Source organism: Catharus ustulatus, chromosome 11 (genome assembly GCF_009819885.2).
Source record: "Catharus ustulatus isolate bCatUst1 chromosome 11, bCatUst1.pri.v2, whole genome shotgun sequence".
In the NCBI taxonomy this organism is placed as follows: domain Eukaryota; kingdom Metazoa; phylum Chordata; class Aves; order Passeriformes; family Turdidae; genus Catharus; species Catharus ustulatus.
Genome location: NC_046231.1, coordinates 20,391,203 through 20,411,161, shown reverse-complemented (window position 1 = coordinate 20,411,161; position 19,959 = coordinate 20,391,203). Strand labels below are relative to the sequence as shown.

The 19,959-nt window shown below is 52.9% G+C and overlaps 2 protein-coding genes across 2 annotated transcripts in view; both read left to right on the top strand.

Moving 5' to 3' along the window:
- The window catches only part of GALNS (galactosamine (N-acetyl)-6-sulfatase), a 38,301-nt gene extending 31,566 nt beyond the window's left edge, over positions 1-6,735 (top strand). Inside the window, 2 exon segments of the mRNA XM_033069981.2 lie at positions 2,879-2,996; positions 6,213-6,735. Coding sequence (XP_032925872.2) covers positions 2,879-2,996; positions 6,213-6,299 — 205 coding nt within the window. The 3' untranslated portion in view covers positions 6,300-6,735.
- A 9,107-nt stretch (positions 6,736-15,842) lies between these two features.
- APRT (adenine phosphoribosyltransferase) lies at positions 15,843-19,959 on the top strand. Its single transcript, XM_033070132.1, has 5 exons — positions 15,843-15,943; positions 16,733-16,836; positions 17,739-17,872; positions 18,673-18,751; positions 18,968-19,959. Exons 1-5 carry the CDS (start codon positions 15,864-15,866, stop codon positions 19,108-19,110), a joined length of 540 nt encoding a protein of 179 aa, XP_032926023.1. The 5' UTR covers positions 15,843-15,863; the 3' UTR covers positions 19,111-19,959.

Below are 19,959 nucleotides of genomic sequence, written 5' to 3'. Positions count from 1 at the left end.
GTGTATTTCACAATTAAAAATAATGGTTTTAATTAAAATAATTCCAGGGGAGAAGGAAGTAAAGTATCATTAGCCACATTTTATGCTCTTCCCATAACTTCATATCAATCTGAGAGCTGCTGTTCCTAGAATCATGGAATCCTGGAATGGTTTGGATTGGAAGGGGCCTTTAAAGCTCATCCTGTTTAAAGCTCATCACCTTTCACTAAACCAGGCTGCTCCAAGTCCTGTCTAACTTGGTCTAGAGCCCTTTGTCAGGTTTCTGTGAATTTATGGGATTTTTTAATAATATTTTGTTGCAGTCCTCTCAGTTACACCACAGCCCCTTCACTCCCAGGACAGAATCAGCAGGATGAGGTGTAAAACCTCCTGAAATCCTGCAGAAAATGCTCCTGCATTTGTTTGGGTGCTGATCCATTGGAGGGTGCATTTCATGGTGGCACAGAACGATGGCCAGAGCTGAAAGCAGAGGATGAAAGCAGAGCTGTGGCTGTGTGTGAGACAAACCCTCCTCCCTGCAGAGCTGCATTTGCTGCGAGGGCACGCTGGGGTTAAGCAGCAGAGCAGGTTCCAGGAGCTGTGGGGGGAGGATGGGAGCAGATTGCCAAGGCACAATTACAGTAAATGAAGGAAGCACAGCCCACACCTGTGCCTGGGACCCCGAGCTCCAATCCAGCCCTGATTGCATCTCCAGGGACTTCCCGGAGGTAAAGTGTCAATTAGTGTAATGACCCTGGACTTTGTCCACTCTGCTCCCTCCTTCTGAGCCTGGAATAATTTCATGGACGCTGGGGGATCTCTTTTAGCAAACTCCTCACAACACCACCTGCTCACCCTCTCATTCTTGCACTGCTATTCCCAGCTCTCCTTGCCGGGATTGCTGAGCTGGAATACGAAATGCAGCTGGCCCCAGAGGCAGCATCCTCACACACAATGGTGCCCAGACACCTGGGCTGATAATTCCACCTCTTTTTGGAGCTGGGAATGCAGCAAACCTGGCCCTGCAGCCCAGCCTGCATATGCATTCCAGGAAAGGATGGGACTCCAGGTAGGAGAGGTTCCCAGCTCCCTGAACAGCTCACACTGATTACCATGAGGTAATTATCCCCATCTTACATGCAAATTCCAGGCACTTTTGCAGATTTTGTCTCAATATGCACTTGCTTAGGGCTGGAGGCAATTTTAACTCCTGTGCAGTCAGTAAGTACTTCACAAATCCATGGATTTGTGGGATTTTGGGGCATGTTGTGGAGCTGAGCAGAAATATCTGAGGAAAAACTGAGCCATGGAGCCAAGGCAGAAAAATCAACCCCTATGGAATGGGGTGAAGAAAAGAAAACCAATCTCCATGGAGCAGGGTTGGATGGGATATTGGGAAGGCCCTGGCACAGCTGTGGCTGCCCCTGGATCCCTGAAGTGTCCCAGGCCAGGCTGGAAGGATTTTGGAACAGCCTGGGATGGTGGAAGGTGTCCCTGCCCATGACAGGGGTGGGATGAGATGAGCTTTAAATCCCTCCCAACACAAACCATTCCAGGATTGTCAGATTCTAGGAAATTCAGGAGCTTCTCAGGATCCTCTGGATTTCAGGGTGGTCCTTCAGCTCTGTGCAGGATCCATCCAGCTGGGTGTGAGAGCAGCAGCTCCAGCTCCTCATCCCACGTTCCCTTCCGGCTCTCTATCAGCACAGCTCAGCCCAGCCCCACAATCAGCCTCTCCCTGGCTGCCTGCCGAGCTGGGATATTTATAGGGTTTACTGGAAAAGCTTGGCACATCCCTGGCCTTCCAAATGTGATTGTTTTGCAAAGAAGGAAATTAGCTGGAGTGTGGGGCTGGTGGCCAGCTTGGCCTGGGAGCAGAGGGAGCCCGAGGTCAGGACCCAGCTGCATTGTTTCTTTTATCTTCAGAAGGAATTTGCAGCTCTCTGGGGGGTTTTTGGTGGTTTTTTTTTTTAAGTGACTCTTAAGGTGATGGACAAAGAGAGATCATTGTTAGGAATCCTGCTTGTTAGAAATACTTGAGATATTAGTGAAGTGCACCCTGAGCCACTCCAGCAAATACCTGCTGGAGGAATCCATGGGTCAGGATCTGGACATTTCTGACCACGTTTGGGGCAGGGCAGATGGGTCCCAGCTTGCAATAATCAAGCTGTAATGGAAGAATGTGGATGGGGCAGAACCTCAGCATGTTGTGGAATGGGGGAGGTATTCTCATCTTGGACAAGGCCCTTCTATTCTTCTCCTCTCTGTTTGCATAATTTGAGTTCATTTCCTTGGTGGCTGTGGTGTTTAACTGGCCCGGGGTTGTGTTTGAAAGCCTTCCTGAGAGCACTCTTGTAAAACAAAATATTGACATTCCCTTCAACAAACGCCTCCACCCGGGGCAGGTGTTCCAGGAGAGCTCCTGGAGGAGGGGGATGAGTGTGGAGAGCTGCTGACCTCAGGTGGAACATGCTGCAAGGGTTGCCTTGGGAAATTTCTGTCCTAAGCTGTCTGGGACAGTGTTTGTCCTGTGTCTGGGAAGTCTCCCTTGATCATCATTTAAGGGACAGCTCAAGGACAACTCAGAAATGCCTTTTTATTTGCTAAGACAATTCCCTTGGGAATCTACATGAGATCTGCATGAGCAGGGAACATCCAGGGCCCTGGACCAGCAGTTTGGAAAGCTGAGCTGGTCTGGAGATGATTCCTGGGGAGGACAAGGCACTGCCACCCTGCCCTAAGCACAGCCTGGATTTCATTCCCTGCACACCCATGGGCAGCTGGCAGGGTGTTCCCACATCTCCTCCTCCTTGAGGCCCAGGGAAAAGCTTGTGGGCCAGCCTGGTGATGAGGACAGCAGAGTGAGGCCAGCAGTGACCCCTGTGCTTTTCCCTTGCAGCTTTGCCAGTGATGAATACCAGCGGGCTGTGGAGCACATCTCAGGGCTGGTCCAGCAGCACAAGGCCTCCCTGGTGCCAGGCCAGCCCCAGCTGAATGTGTGTGACCAGGCTGTTATGGTGAGTGCCCAAAGCACAGATGCACTGGGGAATCTTTGGATTAAAATACATTTCATAAAATGCCAGTGTTGGGAAGGGATGTTGGGAGAAGAAATGCATGGTCATGTGTTGGTGGCTTCCTTGATTAGAGACAGGGCAGATCCTTCTTTTCCTTTCTAATCCCCTTCTGCAAACCTCAGAGTCCTGAAATCATGGAATCCTGCAATGGTTTGGGTGGGAAGGGATCTTAGAGCTCATCCAGTCCCACCCCTGCTGTGGGCAGGGACAGCCCCCACCATGCCAGGCTGCTCCCAGCCCCATCCAACCTGGCCTGGGACATTTCCAGGGATCCAGGAGCAGCCACAGCTTCCCTGGGCACCTGTGCCAGGACATCCCCACCCTCACAGGGAGGAATTTTTCCCCAATATCCCATCTCACTCTTTGAGTCTTCATGTGCCTCATTTTCAGTGATGTATCTCTGGTCTTGCTCTGTCTCCTCCATGCCTGAATTTTCCAAAGTCTTCATTGAGATTTTCAGGAGCATTTTCAGTTCTGTTTTCTCTTTCCAGTCTCCTGTTGGAAAGTTACAGTTTGGCTTCCCTGTCAAACACTGCTTGGTTTGTTGAGAACCTGGGAAAGGAACTGGATTATCTGGGGGAGGTTGTCACTCGACAGGAGGTTGTGTCTTCTGAGGGAATGTGTCTGTGGGCTGACAGACAAAATAGTAACAGGCAAAATCTTCTTACAGACAAAATCTTGAAATGGGCTGTTACAAAATAGTAACAGAAATAATCTGAATCAGTCAGAACCTGCTGCCTCTGGTCTGTCACCAGCAAAGAACAAAACGTGGAGCTGTGTCCCCTCAGTAACCAGGCAGAGATCTCCCTTAGCTTTGTCCCATCTCTTTATTTTTGGATGCTAAATAGGAAAAAGATTTGAGGGCCCATTGTTTCTGTGTTGTTTTCTTTCCTTATTCAACTTTTCCCTTAGTGAACACTGTTCTCTGCTCCTCTGGGACCTTCTGGATTCAGGCACTGTCCCCAGGGCCTGGCTGCTGCCAGAGCCCTGCACTGCTAAAGAATTTCTTCCAAAACTGCTTCACAAATTGAAGGCCACCAGAGGCAGAAAGTGAGCTGGGGGATGCTGATCTCAGGAGAAATGTTTCAATCCCAGCAGGAAACATGAGCAGTGTTCAATCTGTGTGCACTCCTCACAGGATAACTCCATGGTCACTCCACCAAAATATCCAGCACAGAAATGAAGATAAGCAAATCTTTAGGGAGTGTGGCTGGGGTGGATTCCAGCCTAAATCTGTATTTGGGTGATGCTGGGGCATGAAGATCACTTACTGCCACTATCTCCTGACACCTGTTTATTTGATAAGGGTGTTTGGTGTATTTGGGAGAGAGGAGAAGAATTGTCTTTGCTTACACATAAACAGAGTGTGTGCAAGTGTTTGAGGAAGTGCCCAAGGCCACAGAGGGACAGGACACAGGGAATGGCTCCCACTGCCAGAGGGCAGGGCTGGCTGGGATACTGGGCAGGAATTGTTCCTGGGAGGGTGGTGAGGGGCTGGCACAGGTGCTCCTGGATCCCTGGCAGTGCCCAAGGCCAGGCTGGATGGGTTTGGAACAGCCTGGGATGATGGAAGGTGTCCCTGCCCAGGAGCTTTAAGGTCCCTTCCCACCCGCCCATTGCAGGATTGCAGGACAGCAGATGGATCATTGTGCAGCTCCTGCAGCCCAGGGTTGATGGGAGCAGGGCAGGGGAGGTGTTTGCAGCCCATCTGTGCTGGATCCCAGCAGCAGTGTCCAGGGAGCTCCCCCAGAGCTGGCTCTGCTGGGTTTTCCTGCTCTGGAAGTGTGGGAGAGGCTGTTCCTGCAGCCCAGGCTGGCCTGGCTCACTGCACACATGGTGTCCCCAGGGCTCCCAGCACAGAGCAGCAATGGGACTGGGGCTGCAGGAGTGCAGCACAGACCATTTATTGTTCTGCTTTTGCAAAAGAACAGACATTTCATTTTGTGTGTTCCTTTGGCTCTCAGTTCCTTCTGCAGAGCTCTGAATTTTCCAGCCGTGGCTGCACATTTGAAAGCAGAGGAACAGATTTAGAAAATGGCATTAATTGTTGTGAAAGCCTGCTGAGCCCTCGGTGCAGAGGTGCCTCCAGCACAGCTCCTTCTGTGTCTGCTCCTCTGCAGGAATAGCTGGTGTCTCACTGCCATCTGTTGTCAGCTCCATGGATTAAAAACCTGCTCCAGTGGTTTTATTTCCCTGGGGTTGAGCATTTCTTTTCTATAGGAATTTAATTCCAAGAAAACAGAAATACTTGCAGGGTGAAAATCAACAAAATGAAAGGCAAGAGGTCAGTGTTGAACTGGCCTTTAATAGGGGACAGCAGGAATGTCCCATGGATGGACAGACCTGAGAGAGGCAGGGACAGACAATGAGCACAGAGCATTCCTGAAGGCAGAATGGGAATTGTTATCTGCCCTTCCCATGACCACAACCCCAAATTTTAAATGGCAAAACCCCAATGAAATTACAAATGTTGATTAACCCAAATTCCTTCCTCCATTACTCCCTCTGGAAGCTGAGGTTGGCAGTGGATCTCCTTGCTGGGCTCCTTTTTCTGTTCTACACATTCAGGTAGCTCAAGAAACGTGGAAACAAGGAAAACAAATAGTTTTGGTGTGGAGTAGAAGAGGTGTCTCAGGAATGCTTCCTGCTCCATCTGCCCATGGATTCATCATCAGCATGCTCGTTAAAATACCAACATTCTTATCTCTCTCACACCCTTGGCCTTCTGCTGCCTTTTGCTTCCTCAGGAAAGTGCCTGGATATTGCAGTGCTGAGGATGGGAGCTCCCCTGGAATCCCAGGAAAAGTGGGGGTGGCACCAAAACCTCCTGCTCTGCTTGCTCTGGCTGCTGCAGGAGGGGCAGGAGGGTCACCAGCATCCCAGCAAACTGGACTGGGAGAGGCCAGGAAGGACTGGGGTGTCCCAGAGGAGGGAATCATCTCCTGCCCAGGATTTGTAGCCTTTCCCAGCTTTTATTTGAGCACTGTTTGGAGTGAGGAAGTTTATGAGCCCAGAGGCTTGGGCTGCAAGAGGAGTTTCATTTTTCAAGCAGCACATAAAAGTGTCTCTGTGAGGATCATAAAGAGCTGTTTGGGGTGAGAGCCTAGCAGATACTCGGTGTGAATCATCTCTCTGTCTCTTTCTGTTTGTTTTTAACAGAATTGGTCCCCTCCAGGCTGTGAGAAGCTTGGGAAGTGCCTGAAAGCACCAGAGTCTGATCCTAAGAAGTGCTCTTGGCCTCACTGATGGCTGCAGCCCCCCAGAGTACCCAGCTGGACATGCAGTGTGCAGTGCCTGCTCCTGTTGGCACTCCTGTTTACACAGGAAGGGTGTGATGTGTGCATGATATCATCACTTGCTCTTCCAAAGGGGCCAGTGTTTATATTCCTCATGCTCAGGGTTTAGCCTCTACTCCTCTCTTCTCCCAGTTCTTTCCCTAAATGGTAACTCCAGTGAGGATTGCTTCAGCTGTAAAAGCTCTCTGGACAGCCACGACTCTGCCATCACTCCAAAATGCCAAGGATCACTCCTGCTGCTTCCAGCCCACCTTGCTCCCTCCCAGCAGGAGCCATGGGACAGGTCAGGAAACTCAGAGCTGCCAGAGAGCCCTGCCCACACTGCCCATGTTCTGTTTGCCTGTAACTTGTTGTTTTAACATTTGATTTCCATTGTGAACTCTGGACATCAACTTGTTTTTCCTTTCTCCTGAAATTTGTGAGTTCTGGGTGCAAACAAGGGATCCCTCCTGTTCACAGCTGAGGGGGTTGGAATGCTCTGAATTCCTTCCTTGTGTAGCTGCAGATGTTCCCTGGGTTATGGTGTGAGGGAAGGTGAGGAGTGTGTTCAGGTAAGTGTTGGATTGGGGTTCCAGCCCCTGCCAGTGCCTGAGGGAGCTCCAGGAGAGCTGGAGAGACACTTTGGAAAAGGGCCTGGAGTGCCAGGACACAGAGAATGGCTCCCACTGCCAGAGGGCAGGGTTGGGTGGGATATTGGGAAGGAATTGTTCCCTGGGAGGGTACTGAGGCCCTGGCTCAGCTGTGGCTGCCCCTGGATCCTGGAAGTGTCCCAGGCCAGGCTGGACAGGGCTGGGAGCACCCTGGGCTGGTGGGAGTGGGGTTGCACTGGGTGAATTTTCAGATATTTTCCAACTCAGACCATTCCAGGATTCTGTTGCCTAATTGCTGGTGCAGGACATTTGTGGGGAGCTGGGGTGCTCATTTCAGGGCTTTCCTTCATTTCCACAAATCTGGGTCTAAAGCTGATCCAAGCCACATTTCCCATCTGGTGCTCTGGGCCCAGCAAGTGCAGGCTCAGAAATGTCCCTTTGCCTCAGCCCTTAACTCCTGACCCCATTTCCAGCACACTCTGAGGAATTCTTGTGCAAACTTTCCCCAGGCTGGGTGTAGCTCTGCTTTAGCCAGAGTTCCTGGGGAACACAGAGCCTTTCTCAATTCCACAGGGCAGATCCCTGCTCTGCCTTGGAGCCTGTTCCACACCCTCCCCTGTCTCCAGTAAACCTGTCTGGAGTAAAATCAGCTCCTCTGAAAAAATCAGCTGGAGGGAGCCCTGAGCATGTTTGGGTTCAGACTGAGAGGGGAAATTTGGATTGGATGTAAGGAAGGAATTGTTCCCTGTGAGGGTGCAGAGGTGCTTGGAGCACCCTGGGCTAGTGGAAGGTGTCCCTGCCATGGCAGGGGTGGAACAGGATGAGCTTTTAATCCCTTCCCACCCAAACCATTCCATGATTCTCCATGTGTCCCACCAACAGCTCTCCTTCCACCCCTGCAGTCATTCCCACAGAACATGTACACAGTACACTCTCTGGGTGATGTTGTGCTGCCTTAGGAAAATCCAGGTGCTCTGTACCTGGAAACAGCTCAAACTCCTTCCCAAGATAAACTTGGAGCTGCTTGAGAGCTCTGCTTCTGTGCCAACTGCTGTGCTCTGCTGGCTCTGGGCTCTCTCCCTGCTTGTTCCTGCCCTCCTGCAATCCCAAACACTCCCATCCCCATGGTTTCTGTACCTGAAATCCCCTCCATGGCAATTCCTGGTGTGTGTCCCATGAAGCTGGACAATCCCATCAAACTGGAACAAGAACAGCATTTGAGTCAGCTCTTGCTGTTCCACCTCTCAGAAATCCCAGCCAGCATTTCAGGGATCCCTGCACATCTGCAAGTGACATTTGTTTATAGCCCACACTGCTCAGGGTGTTCCTAATTGTCATTCAAGTGTATCATGGCATTTCCAGCTCTTCCAGAACATTCCTCCTTGTTTAGACACAGCTCAAGGCTTGGGAGATCTGGCCAGCAGCTCCTCAGAGGTGAGGTGAGGGCTGGGAGCAGTTGTGGCTCTGCCAGCACAGGACACCAGAAAAAAACAGATAAAACCAGAACTCCCCTTTTCCTGGGGCTGCCCCACCTCTGCTTTAGGATTTCTCCATGTCCAGGGAAGGGAATGGAGCTGGGAAGGGGCTGGAGAATCCTGAGGGAGCTGGGAAGGGGCTGGGAAGGGGCTGGAGAATCCCTGAGGGAGCTGGGAAGGGGCTGGAGAATCCTGAGGGAGCTGGGAAGGGGCTGGAGAATTCCTGAGGGAGCTGGGAAGGGGCTGGGAATCCTGAGGGAGCTGGGAAGGGGGTCCAGCTGGAGAAAAGGAGGCTCAGGGGGGATTTCTGGCTCTGCACAACTCCCTGACAGGAGGGGACAGGCTCTGCCCCCAGGGAACAGGAGCAGAGTTGTGCCAGGGGAGGGTTAGGTTGAATATCAGGGAATTTTATTCATGGGAAAAGCATTGGCACAGGGCAGTGGGGAATCCCCATCCCTGAAGTGCTGGAAACCACGTGGATGTGGCACTGAGGTGAGCTTGGTGCTGCTCTGGGCTCAGGGTTGTTCTCAGTGATCTCCAAGGTCTCCTCCAGCCTCAGTGACTCTGATTGCACAGCTCTGTCACCCAGCCCTGCATTCACTACAAAGCTCCCACCAGAGGAGGGAGTCCATGGCTGCAAATCCCTGGCAATGCTGGCAGCCCTGACAGCCTTGGGAGGAAACAACATTCTGTGGGATTTTGTGCTGCTTAGGAAGAGTTCCCCCAGGATCAGAGCTGGGCCCTGGCCTGGCCACACTGCTCTGTCCCCAGAATTTGCTCTGGACCCCTCCTCCCTGTCCCCTGCCTGCTGCTTCCTCCTTTTCTCTCCCACAGCTGCACTTTGAAGATCCTGCTTTGCCCCTGGAACTTGCTCTGAGCAGCCACGGGGTTTGTCCCCCTGTCCCAGCACAGCAAACCCTCATTCCTCCCTGGAATGATCTCAGGAGACACATCCTGGAGGGAAATTTTGCACTTGAAAGCAAGTAAGTGAAGCCATGGAGTGTCTGTTTAGAATAACAGGACATGAAGCAGATAATAAATAATCAGGGTTTAATGTGACAAAGCTTCTGCTTTAAATTTAGATAGGAATAGTTGTTTTACAGCTGGATTATAGGAGGAATTTAAAATGAATGCCTTTCCTAAAAATGTACAGATTTAAAAGTTGTGAGGTGAAGAACTAATGAGGAAAAATAAATTTAATTTATCAGCAATGCAGTCTGTGATTTCACCTGTGAGCCAGAGGAGTAACCCCTTGCTTTGGGGCACTCTCCCAGATTCACCTCCTGGATCATGGGCCTGACTGGGGTTAAAAATAACTTGTTTTGTTTTCCTGGAATTATTTTTACCATGGATCAATGTCCCAGCCCACAAGTGCAGTTCAGAGGCTGGGGGGAACCAGCCCAGGGCTGGGGATGGTGCCTGCAGCCCCCACATCTGCCCTTAAAAACCATCCCAGCTTGGGAACTGGGGCTGGAGTGGGGCTGGAGGGATTTCCTGCCCACCCAGGGACCTGCAGCAGCCACACTGCTCTGGTGGTGCCTTCTGCTCTCAGGCTGGGAGACAGAAATGCCAAAGGAACGCTGCAGTTTGGGGCTGTGATGTTCCTTTCTTTAAGTTTATTATGCTGAACGCTAAAAGCTTAATATCTTCCTGGCCTAAGAGCCCAAAGAATTTCTTTCTTGCCTTTAATTTCCAATTAGCTGAGCCTCTCAAGCCTCCCAGCTCTGTCCCTGAGGCTCTGTTATCATCCCACCCTCCGTGCAGAGAAGCTTCCGAAATGGATGGAACTAATAATGGTGCAAAAACTCCTGCTGCATTTCCAGGCTCTGCCTGCAAAAGCGGAGCCTTGATTTCAAATCCTGCAGCGACAAATGGATTATTTCAGTGGCAAATTGGTCCCTGGGGACCAGCAATTTGGGGAGCTGAAGGCTGGAACTGGGAAGCAGCAGATCAATGCCCTCACTTAGAGCCAAGGTTAATGCCCTGAGTGCAGCAGGGAAGGAAAACTCGGCTGTGCCTGTCCGGGGGGAGCCTCAGGAATGTGTCACAGGGAAAATGGGCAAGTTTGGAATGAGGGAAAGGTAAAGCCTGGGGGCTCTTTCTGTGGGGTTTGACTCAAAGAAGTGGAACTGCTGTCTCCAAGAAGGAGGCTGTGGGACTTGGGACAGTAAAGTGGCAGTTGCCATACCTGTCACCTGCAGCCTTCCCCAAACAGCACAGACAGCATCCCCAAAATTCCTGATTTCACATTCAGGATCTTCTCAATGTGGACACTCTGATTTTCCCCAGTGACAACAGCACTGAAATAACCCCATGAAAGAATTCCAGCAGCTGAAGAAGGACCTGTGGAAGGTGAGAACTGAGTGGAGTTTGTGGGGGAGGAAGGTTTGGGGTGCTGGGAGGTGATTTTGGCTGCAGAGTCCCCAGCAGCCTCTGGAGCACAGCCAGCAGAAATTCCTCCCCAGGGACCCTGCCCTTGTCCTCAGCACTGGGAAACTTTACAAACTAAACACACTTTTATTCTCTCAAGAGTTCCTTTGCTTGTTCAGCTTCCAAATAACTGCTCTGCAGTTAGAATGGCCTGTTTTCCATCTCTCCTAGCAGTTAGAATACTTGGAAATCGACTTTTCCTTTTGTTTTCTGGTAGCACTGGATGTTTTTCTGTGTTATCAGGAGGCGACACTGTGGTGCCCCTTGAATTAAACTGTCAGGTTTTAAGAACAGCTGCAAGGGAAGAACTGAAATCCCATTTCTGGGTTCTTTCTTCCTTTGCAAAATGGCTATTTTAAACACATTTGCCTGTTTTCTTTATATCCCCTTCCACCGTTTAAAGTTTTGTTGTTGCTCGAAGTGGAGTTGGGATTATATAAATCCTAAATAAAGGTGGATCCATAGCCAGGAGCTTGTGGTCTTTTAGGAGGGAGAAAAAGCCTCTGCCTTCCAGCTTCTGGAGAGAGGCAATCTGGCAGCTCTCAGGGCCTTTGTCCCTCTTGGAGTCACTTAACACCCTCTGGGTGACAGGAGCTTGGTAGCACAATTCCCAGCTGAAAGGGAGAGCAGATAAAAGCCAGCAGAGAGGAATGTGAGCCAAATCCATTAGTTCTGGATCAGACACAAAATCCAGGCTGGCCAGGGGAGAGAGAGGAGTTTTGTGTCTTCTCCAGGGGTCTGATCCAACCTGCTGCAGCAGGCAGGAGGTGCTGCCTTGGGCTCTGAGGGAGGCACAGCTGCATCACCACAATTTTCCCTCTTTTAGGGGGACAAAACCAGCTCTGAGGCTCCTATCCCGAGCCCAGGGATCTGGCTGGGGAACTGCATTCTTCTGGTGTTGAAATGAGATATTTCAAATTTGTTGGGGTATTTTTGTTGGTTGTTTTTTTTTTAAAGGGTTTAAAGTGCATGAGTTTCCTCAGCTGAGATTGAAACGAAACATTCCAGTGGATTTGCAGGGAAATTTTTGTGCTCCTTTTCCCTCGTGGAAGGGAGATGTCGAAATTCAGGGCATTTTGTTCCACTTCACACTGAAGTGTTAAAATCCTGAACGGAACAGAAACTTCCAGGCTCAGCACAGCTCTTTAATTGCCTGGTTAAGCTGATTTAAGTTAGTTCAGCCAGTTTCTGTGCTCCCTGGTTAACAACAACAACAACAACAATAATAATAATAATAATAATAATAATAATAATAATAATAATAATAGTAACACCTCTCCTATCAGCATCTCACAGCACTTTTAAATCCCTGATGGCCTCAGTGTCCAGAAAAGAGACAAATCCAGATTCCAGGTGCTGATTCCTCTGCCAGGCAAGGATCAGCCCTGGAGCTCTGAGAGCCACGAGCGGATGTGGAGTCACCTCCAGGGTGATATTCCAGAGCCCTTTGACATCACATTTGGAAAGGGGTCCTAGGAAAGTTCTTTGCAGATGGAAATTGCAGTAGGAGTCAGCAGTGCTGTTTGAAAGGTGGAACAATCACAGGAAAAACTGATTTCCTTGGGGTGTTGCAGTCCTGGGCTGTGCTGATGGGTGCAGTTGGAATCCTTGGAGATGGGGGATAAATCAGAGTTCAGACAGGAATCTCAGGAATGTTGGCTTTTCACCACGATTTCTGGCAGCTGGGTCACTGCAAGTCCAGTTTGGTGTAACCTTTGTGCCCCTCCTGGCAGAAGTGATGGGGACACTGATCTCACATCCCACCCCTGGCTGTGGGGTGGAGCAGGGGGGGCACCCAGCAGCTCATCCTGGTGAAGGTTTGCCAGGGATGGTTGGGATGAGGAGCCTGGGAACCTCACTCAGCCTCCAGGAAAAGGTGGTGGAGTGTCCTGCAGGGAGGGTGGGATCGTGGGGGGCTCACAAACAGGACAGGGGTGACACAGACCCCCCATTCCAGCCCCTCTGTTAGTGAGAGGCAGAAGCAGAGCTGCCTGGCAGGCTGAAAAGATCCTTTTTTTCCCAGGAAATAAGCTCCTGCTTATTTATTTCCACGAGTAGGCAGATAAATTCCATCAGCAATTCCATCTGCCAGGAAGAAGAGGAGTTGCTGGAACAGCTCATTGTCCAGTGCTGTGCTTGTAAGGTCACAGAAAAACCCATCCAGCTCATCCCAGGGAGGGTGAGTGCTGCACAGCCCTGCTTCCACTCTCCTTCCTCCAGGTTTGCTTCCCTGGAACAGCTGCCCAGGGGATTCTTCTGGTGCCAAAGAGATAATCTGAGCTCAGGGAAAATCTTAGTTTGTGAGGGAATGGTTGAGGAGGGAGCAGGGGCTGTCTCTGGCGCTAGAGAGAGTTGGGATTGTTCAGCCTGGGGAAGAGGAGGCTCCAGGAGGACCTTGGGGCTCTTCCCAGTGCCTGAAGGGGTTCTGAGAGAGCTGGAGAGGGATTTGGAAAAGGGCCAGGGTCAGGGGGAATGGCTTCCCCAGAGGGCAGGGTCAGATTGGATATTGGGAAGGAATTCCTGGCTGTGAGGGTGCCCAGAGCAGCTGTGGCTCCCCTGGATCCCTGGAAGTGTCCAAGGCCAGGTTGGAGCACCCTGGAATAGTGGAAGCTGTCCCTGCCCACAGCAGGGGCTCTCCAGAGGGTGTGGGTGAAGTTTTCCTGGTCGCAGCTCCCAGCAGCAAACACTGAGCTCAGCCAGGGCCGTTGCAGGCTCAAACTGCTTCTGCTTTCCACAGCGAGCCCTGCCCGGACGGGTCTGGAGCAGATCCAAGGTGGATTTGCTAATGGAAGAACAGTTCTGCTCATCTGGTGGATTTTGCACAGCCAAACAACATTCACCACTGGGAGATGGGAGCTGTGGGAGCTCCCTGAGCTGCCCAGGACCCAGTGACACCAGGAGGTGTTGGTCCAGGACCTGGGCTGTGTTATTGTCCCTCATGGGGACATCCCAACCAACAGGTTTAACAAACACAGAATGACTCCAGGAGTTCACACGAGGTGATGAGGGGATGGAAAAGCAGGAAATTGTAAAATCCTGAGGAGCTTGCTGTGTGTGGAAGGCTGGGCAGGGTGAGGGGGTGGAAATGGAGCCCCCAGGCAGGGAGCTCCTTTCTGAGACTGGGCCAAGCAGGGAAATCCAGCTCCACACGGAGCAGGCACTTGGGAACTCTTCAGAGGGGAGCCTGGGGCTCCATCCCTTGCTCTGCCAGGGCTCCATGCACCTGGAATTGCAGCTCCATGTGCCAGGTTATCAGAGCTCCATGCACCTGGAATTGCAGCTCCATGTGCCAGGTTATCAGAGCTCCATGCACCTGGAATTGCAGCTCCATGTGCCAGGTTATCAGAGCTCCATGTGCCAGGTTATCAGAGCTCCATCCAGGGGGGAATTTGGGCTCTGTGCATGAAGTGTCAGAGCTCCACACACCGGGGGAATCGATGCCTCATGTCCTGGGGTACCAGACCTTCCTGCTCTGGGATACCTCCATGTCTGGAGTGTCACACCTCCATGCACTGGGAATTTGGGGCTCTGTGCATGGGGATACCACAGCTCTGTGTGCCTGGGGGACTGATGCTCCATGCTCCAGCACACTGGACCTCCAAATAGTGGGGGAACTGGGGCTCCAATGTTCCAGGGTACCAGAGCTCCATGCTCTGGGGGCACTGACGCTCAAGTCTCCAGAGTACTGGAGCTCCAAATACCGGGATGAACCAGAGTTCCATGCACTGGGGGGAGTGATGCTCAGTGCTCTAGGATACCAGAGCTCCAAATACCGGGGTACCCAGAGCTCCAAATACCGGGGTACCGGAACTCCACTCTCCAGGATACCAGAGCTCCAAATCCTGGGATACCGGAGCTCCAAATATTGGGGTACCGGAGGTCCAAATACCGGGGTACCAGAGCTCCAAATACCGGGATAAACCAGAGTTCCATTCACTGGGGGGAGTGATGCTCAATGCTCCGGGATACCAGAGCCCCAAGTATTGGGATACCAGAGCTCCAAATACCAGGGGTACAGGAACTCCACACTCCAGGGTACCCAGAGCTCCAAATCCTGGGGTACCGGAGCTCCAAATATTGGGGTACCAGAGCTCCAAATACCGGGATAAACCAGAGTTCCATTCACTGGGGGGAGTGATGCTCAATGCTCCGGGATACCGGAGCTCCAGATACCGGGCTACCCAGAGCTCCAAATATTGGGGCACTGGAACTCCAAATACCGGGATACCAGAGCTCCAAATCCTGGGATACTGGAACTCCAAATACCAGGGTACCCAGAGCCCCAAATACCGGGATACCAGAGCTCCAAATCCTGGGGTACCGGAACTCCAAATACCGGGATAAAGCGGAGTTCCATGCACCGGGGGGAGTGATGCTCAATGCTCCAGGATACCGGAGCTCCAAATCCTGGGGTACTGGAACTCCAAATACCGGGGTACCAGAGCTCCAAATACCGGGGTACCAGAACTCCAAATACCGGGGTACCCAGAGCTCCAAATACCGGGATAAACCGGAGTTCCATGCACTGGGGGGAGTGATGCTCAGTGCTCTGGGATACCGGAGCTCCAGATACCAGGGTACCCAGAGCTCCAAATACCAGTGTACCGGAGCTCCGAATCCTGCGTACCCAGAGCTCCAAATACCGGGATACCGGAGCTCCAAATCCTGGGTACCCAGAGCTCCAAATACCGGGGTACCCAGAGCTCCAAATACCAGGGTGCCGGAACTCCACATTCCAGGATACCGGAGCTCCAAATACCGGGATACCAGAGCTCCAAATCCTGGGGTACCGGAACACACTCCAGGGTACCCAGAGCTCCAAATCGCGGGGTACCGGAGCTCCATGCACGGGGGGCACTGCCGCTCCATGCCCCGAAGAACCAGACCCCCACACCCCCCGGTCCCCGCCGCTGCCCGGCCCGGCCCCGCCGCTCGGAGCCGCCCCGGGGCGGAGCCGCCGCTCGGTGCCGCCCGCTCGGTGCTGCCGGAGCTGCCGGAGCTGCGCACGGTGGGGCCGCCATGAGCGAGCCGGGGCTGCGGCTGCTGCGGGAGCGCGTCCGCGCCTTCCCGGACTTCCCCGAGCCCGGCGTGCTGTTCCGGTGCGGCCGGGAGGGCACCGGGCTGGGAACGGGAACGGGAACGGGAACGGGATGGACCGGAACCGGGGGGGAAACAGGAGTGAAACTGGAGCCGGAAATGGGGTGGGAAGGAGAACAGGGAATGGGAATGGAAATGGGAATGGGAATAGCGCTGGGAATGGCACCAGGGCTGAAACATGGAGCTGGGAATGGAACTGGGAATGGCACCAGGGCTGGAGCCTGGAACTGGGAATGGCACCAGGGCTGGAGCCTGGAACTGGGAATGGAAGTGGGAATGGCACCAAGGTTGGAGCCTGGAACTGGGAATGGCACTGGGAATGGCACCAGGGCTGGAAACTGGAACTGGGGATGGCACCAGGGCTGGAGCCTGGAACTGGGAATGGAACTGGGGCTGGAACAGGGAATGGCACCAGGGCTGGAGCATGGAACTGGGAATGGAACTGGGGCTGGAACAGGGAATGGCACCAGGGCTGGAGCATGGAACTGGGAATGGAACTGGGGCTGGAACAGGGAATGGCACCAGGGCTGGAGCATGGAACTGGGAATGGAACTGGGAATGGCACCAGGGCTGGAGCCTGGAACTGAGTATGGAACTGGGAATGGCACCAGGGCTGGAAACTGGAACTGGGAATGGAACTAGGAATGGCAGCAGGGCTGGAGCCCCACCAGGGACTCTGCCATTTCCCATCCCTGCCCCTGGCAGCACCAGGCTGGAGCTGAGCCTCCCCTGGGCTCAGGAGCTCAGAGCAGCCCCTGCAGGTCTCTCACTCCTGCCCTCCTTCATTACAGAGATATCAGCCCCTTGCTGAAGGATCCTGTGGCGTTCAAGACTTTGATTGATCTTCTGGAGGATCATGTGAAGGCATCTTTCCCTAAAATCGACTTCATTGTGGGTGAGTGTTGGTTGAACATCCCCGAGGCCAGGGCAGAGTGCTGTGTCCCAGGTGGGAAGTGTGGGATGGCCCCTGGGAATGTTGTAGCCCTTGGACACAAAAATCACCTGAACGTTGGTTTCTGTCATGTGGTTACACCAGGACAGTTCATCCCCTTCACCTCCTCCTGTGAGTTCCTGAAATACTGGTTTGGGATGTGGCAGGTCCCTCTGACACTCGGGTCCCATTTGCATAATTCATTGTTAAAAAAGCACACAAAGTGTCCCAGCTTGTTTTCCTCAGGGAGCCTTTCCAGGCCAGCACAAACACCTTGGTGGCCACAACACCTCTGAGCTCACCTGGCAAAGTTCTTGGGCTGGGCCCCAGCCCAGGGTTCAGGGAGCACAGAGCAAACCTGGCCCAGGTGTGCTGTGATAAGGGGAGCCTGCCCAGGGGTGCAGAGGTGCTGCTGGTGTGGCCTGGCTGATACTGGGCTTTATCTCTGAGGAAAAAGGTCAGAGGGGGAGGAAATGGGTTCTTGGGGCCCTGCAGCAGCACATCTGTGCTGGTGTTCTCTGTCCTCAGAAGTGACCTGAAGAGCAAATTGCTTTTAGAGCCCCCTGAATGGGAGGATGAAGCAGGGGGGTCGTGCCAAGACCCTCCCCAGTGAAATTGCTCCGATCTGAGGGATGGGACAAGAGGAAAAGGCCTCAGCTTACACCTGGGGGGGGTTAGGTTGGACATGAGGGAAAATTAATTCACTGAGAGGGTGATCAGGTGTCACAGCAGGCTGCCATGGCAGCACTGCAGTCACCATTCCCAAAAACACACGGATGTGGCACCTGGGGAATGGTTGGACCTGCTGGTCTTGGAGGCCTTTTCCAAGGTTTCCAAGAGCTCCCTGATTGCTGCTCTGTCCCCAGGCCTGGACTCCCGTGGGTTCCTCATCGGGCCCCCCCTGGCTCAGAGGTTGGGGATCGGCTTCGTGCCCGTGCGCAAGAAGGGGAAACTCCCTGGTGCCACCCAGTCCATCTCCTACAGCCTGGAATATGGCAAGGTGAGCCTGGCAGGAGCAGGGGCTCGGCCTGGGGGGCCAGGGGTGCTAAAATCCTTTGGGGAGGGGGTCCCAGGCTGGGTTCTGATGCCCTGGATAATCTGGCACAGCACAGCCCCGGGAGTGGCACCGAGCCACGGCCTGAGTTTGTGCCCGTGGGTGATGTTTGGTGCTGTGCCACGACTCTTCTGAGGGCTTGGTGCTCACACTTGGTGCTAAATGGCTTTCTTTGGCTTGAATTCAGGGGCATGACCACGGAGAGTGTTCCCCACTCTGGCAGTAAGTGCTGTAAGTCAGAGCCTCCTGCATGGCTTCCACCATCCCACCCCCTAACCCTGAGCTGCTCCGAGCACTGAGCCTCAGTCTGTGCTACTCCCACTAGGAACTAACGGCAGCAGACCCCCCAAAGCCAGGCCTAAGCTGTGAGGATTGTTTGGGCCAAGCCTAGCGTGGGACAGGCTCGTGTGACACGTGCAAACACGTGCCAGTTTATGTCTGGCTCTAGGCAGAGCTCCCAGTGAGTGACTGGAGATGTTCCTCACTGGAGAGCTGCTCTGGGATAAAATTCCTGATCAAAGTTCAGGATCTTGGCGTGCCAGAGGTTTGGCCCAGCAATCCCCTCCCTGCTCTGTGTTTCTGTGGCGCTCCCCTGTAGCTGGAGCTGGGATTTTGGGGACTTTAGGTGCTGAGTGTTTAGGCTGATGTCACTGAGGACTTGTCTGTGTTCCAGCATGAACCAGCAGCTCGTGAGGAGTTTCTCTCCAAGGCCACACTAAAACAAAGCTGCTCTTTGCTCCCTGCAGGCTGAACTGGAAATCCAGAGCGATGCTGTGGAGCCAGGACAGAAAGTGGTGATTGTGGATGACTTGCTGGCAACTGGAGGTGAGGGGAGCACGTGTGACACGTGTACACCTGTGTTCATGGAATGGCTGGGATAAATCCCATCCAGTGCCACCCCCACCTCCCAGGCTGCTCTGAGCCCCATCCAGCCTGGCTTTGGGCACATCCAGGGGTATCCAGACCCTGTTGGCAGCAGCAGGGTGGCTGTGGGGCTGGGAGCTGCCCCTGCAGTGAGGCTGTTTCTGCTCCCCTCCACAGGTACCATGTGTGCTGCCTGCGAGCTGCTCAAGAGGCTGAAGGCTGAAATCCTGGAGTGCCTGGTGGTCATAGAGCTGAAATCCCTGAAAGGGTCAGAAAAACTCAGTTCCATCCCTTTGCACTCCCTGCTGCAGTATGACTGAGGAGGAGCAGGGAGGAGGGAGCACTGGGAACAAATCTGGGGCTTTATTCCGTGACTCTGGATGTCACAGGGGGTGGGAAGGGGTTAAACACGGGTTTTGAGCATGGCCAGATTCTCTTCAGTCCTAAATTTCCCAAGCACTGTGTGGAGTGTAATGATCCCTTTTGGAGTTCATCCTTTTGGGAAGGAACAGGCTGATTTTTGGGGGGGCTGGAGACCAAGTTGCAGCTTCACTGAAGCTGTGGTTTTTAGGAGACCAAAGTGATGACATTGCTGCTGAGGCAGGAGAGCTCTGACAGGGCACCAGCATTCCCTGGGCTCCAAGGAACCTGCTAAAAAATTCCCAAAGAACAAAAAGCAATTATTTCTGTAAGGGACAAATCCTGCTGTGTCTGACCTCAGGAGGGGTGGATGCTCTGTGCTGTCACACACAGAACAAGCTGCTCTCACACCAGGGCTGTGCTTGTTGAGAAGTGCCTGCTGTGTCCTTAAATCAGGATGGTGCTGGGGTGGATGAATCTGTTTTCCTTCCCTGGAGACCACAGGCACCTTCTGTTCAGCACCACTCCTGCACATCCCAGTCCCTGTGCTGCTGCTTTCCCCCTGCTGGGGTGTTCTGGTGGGGGTTTGGTGCAGGTGAGGCCACAGGAGGTGTTGCAGTGGCCTCAGGTGTGTGATGGGTGATGGGGGTTGGAGATGCTTCCTCCAGCACACTTCAGTTTGGTCACAGCTAAATCCTCGTGTGCCAAAACTTCCACAAGCCTGACAACATCAGGGATTGTGTCCCTGGCCCAGCAGGGACTGGACTCACGGGTAAAATAAATATTGACGTATTTTTACGTTTCCTAAA

Coding starts and splice junctions, on each gene's coding strand:
- APRT (XM_033070132.1), top strand. CDS start 15,864: ATGAGCGAGCCGGGGCTGCGGCTGCTGCGGGAGCGCGTCCGCGCCTTC. Junction 16,837..17,738: donor TAAAATCGACTTCATTGTGG/GTGAGTGTTGGT, acceptor CTCTGTCCCCAG/GCCTGGACTCCCGTGGGTTC. Junction 18,752..18,967: donor TGACTTGCTGGCAACTGGAG/GTGAGGGGAGCA, acceptor TCCCCTCCACAG/GTACCATGTGTGCTGCCTGC.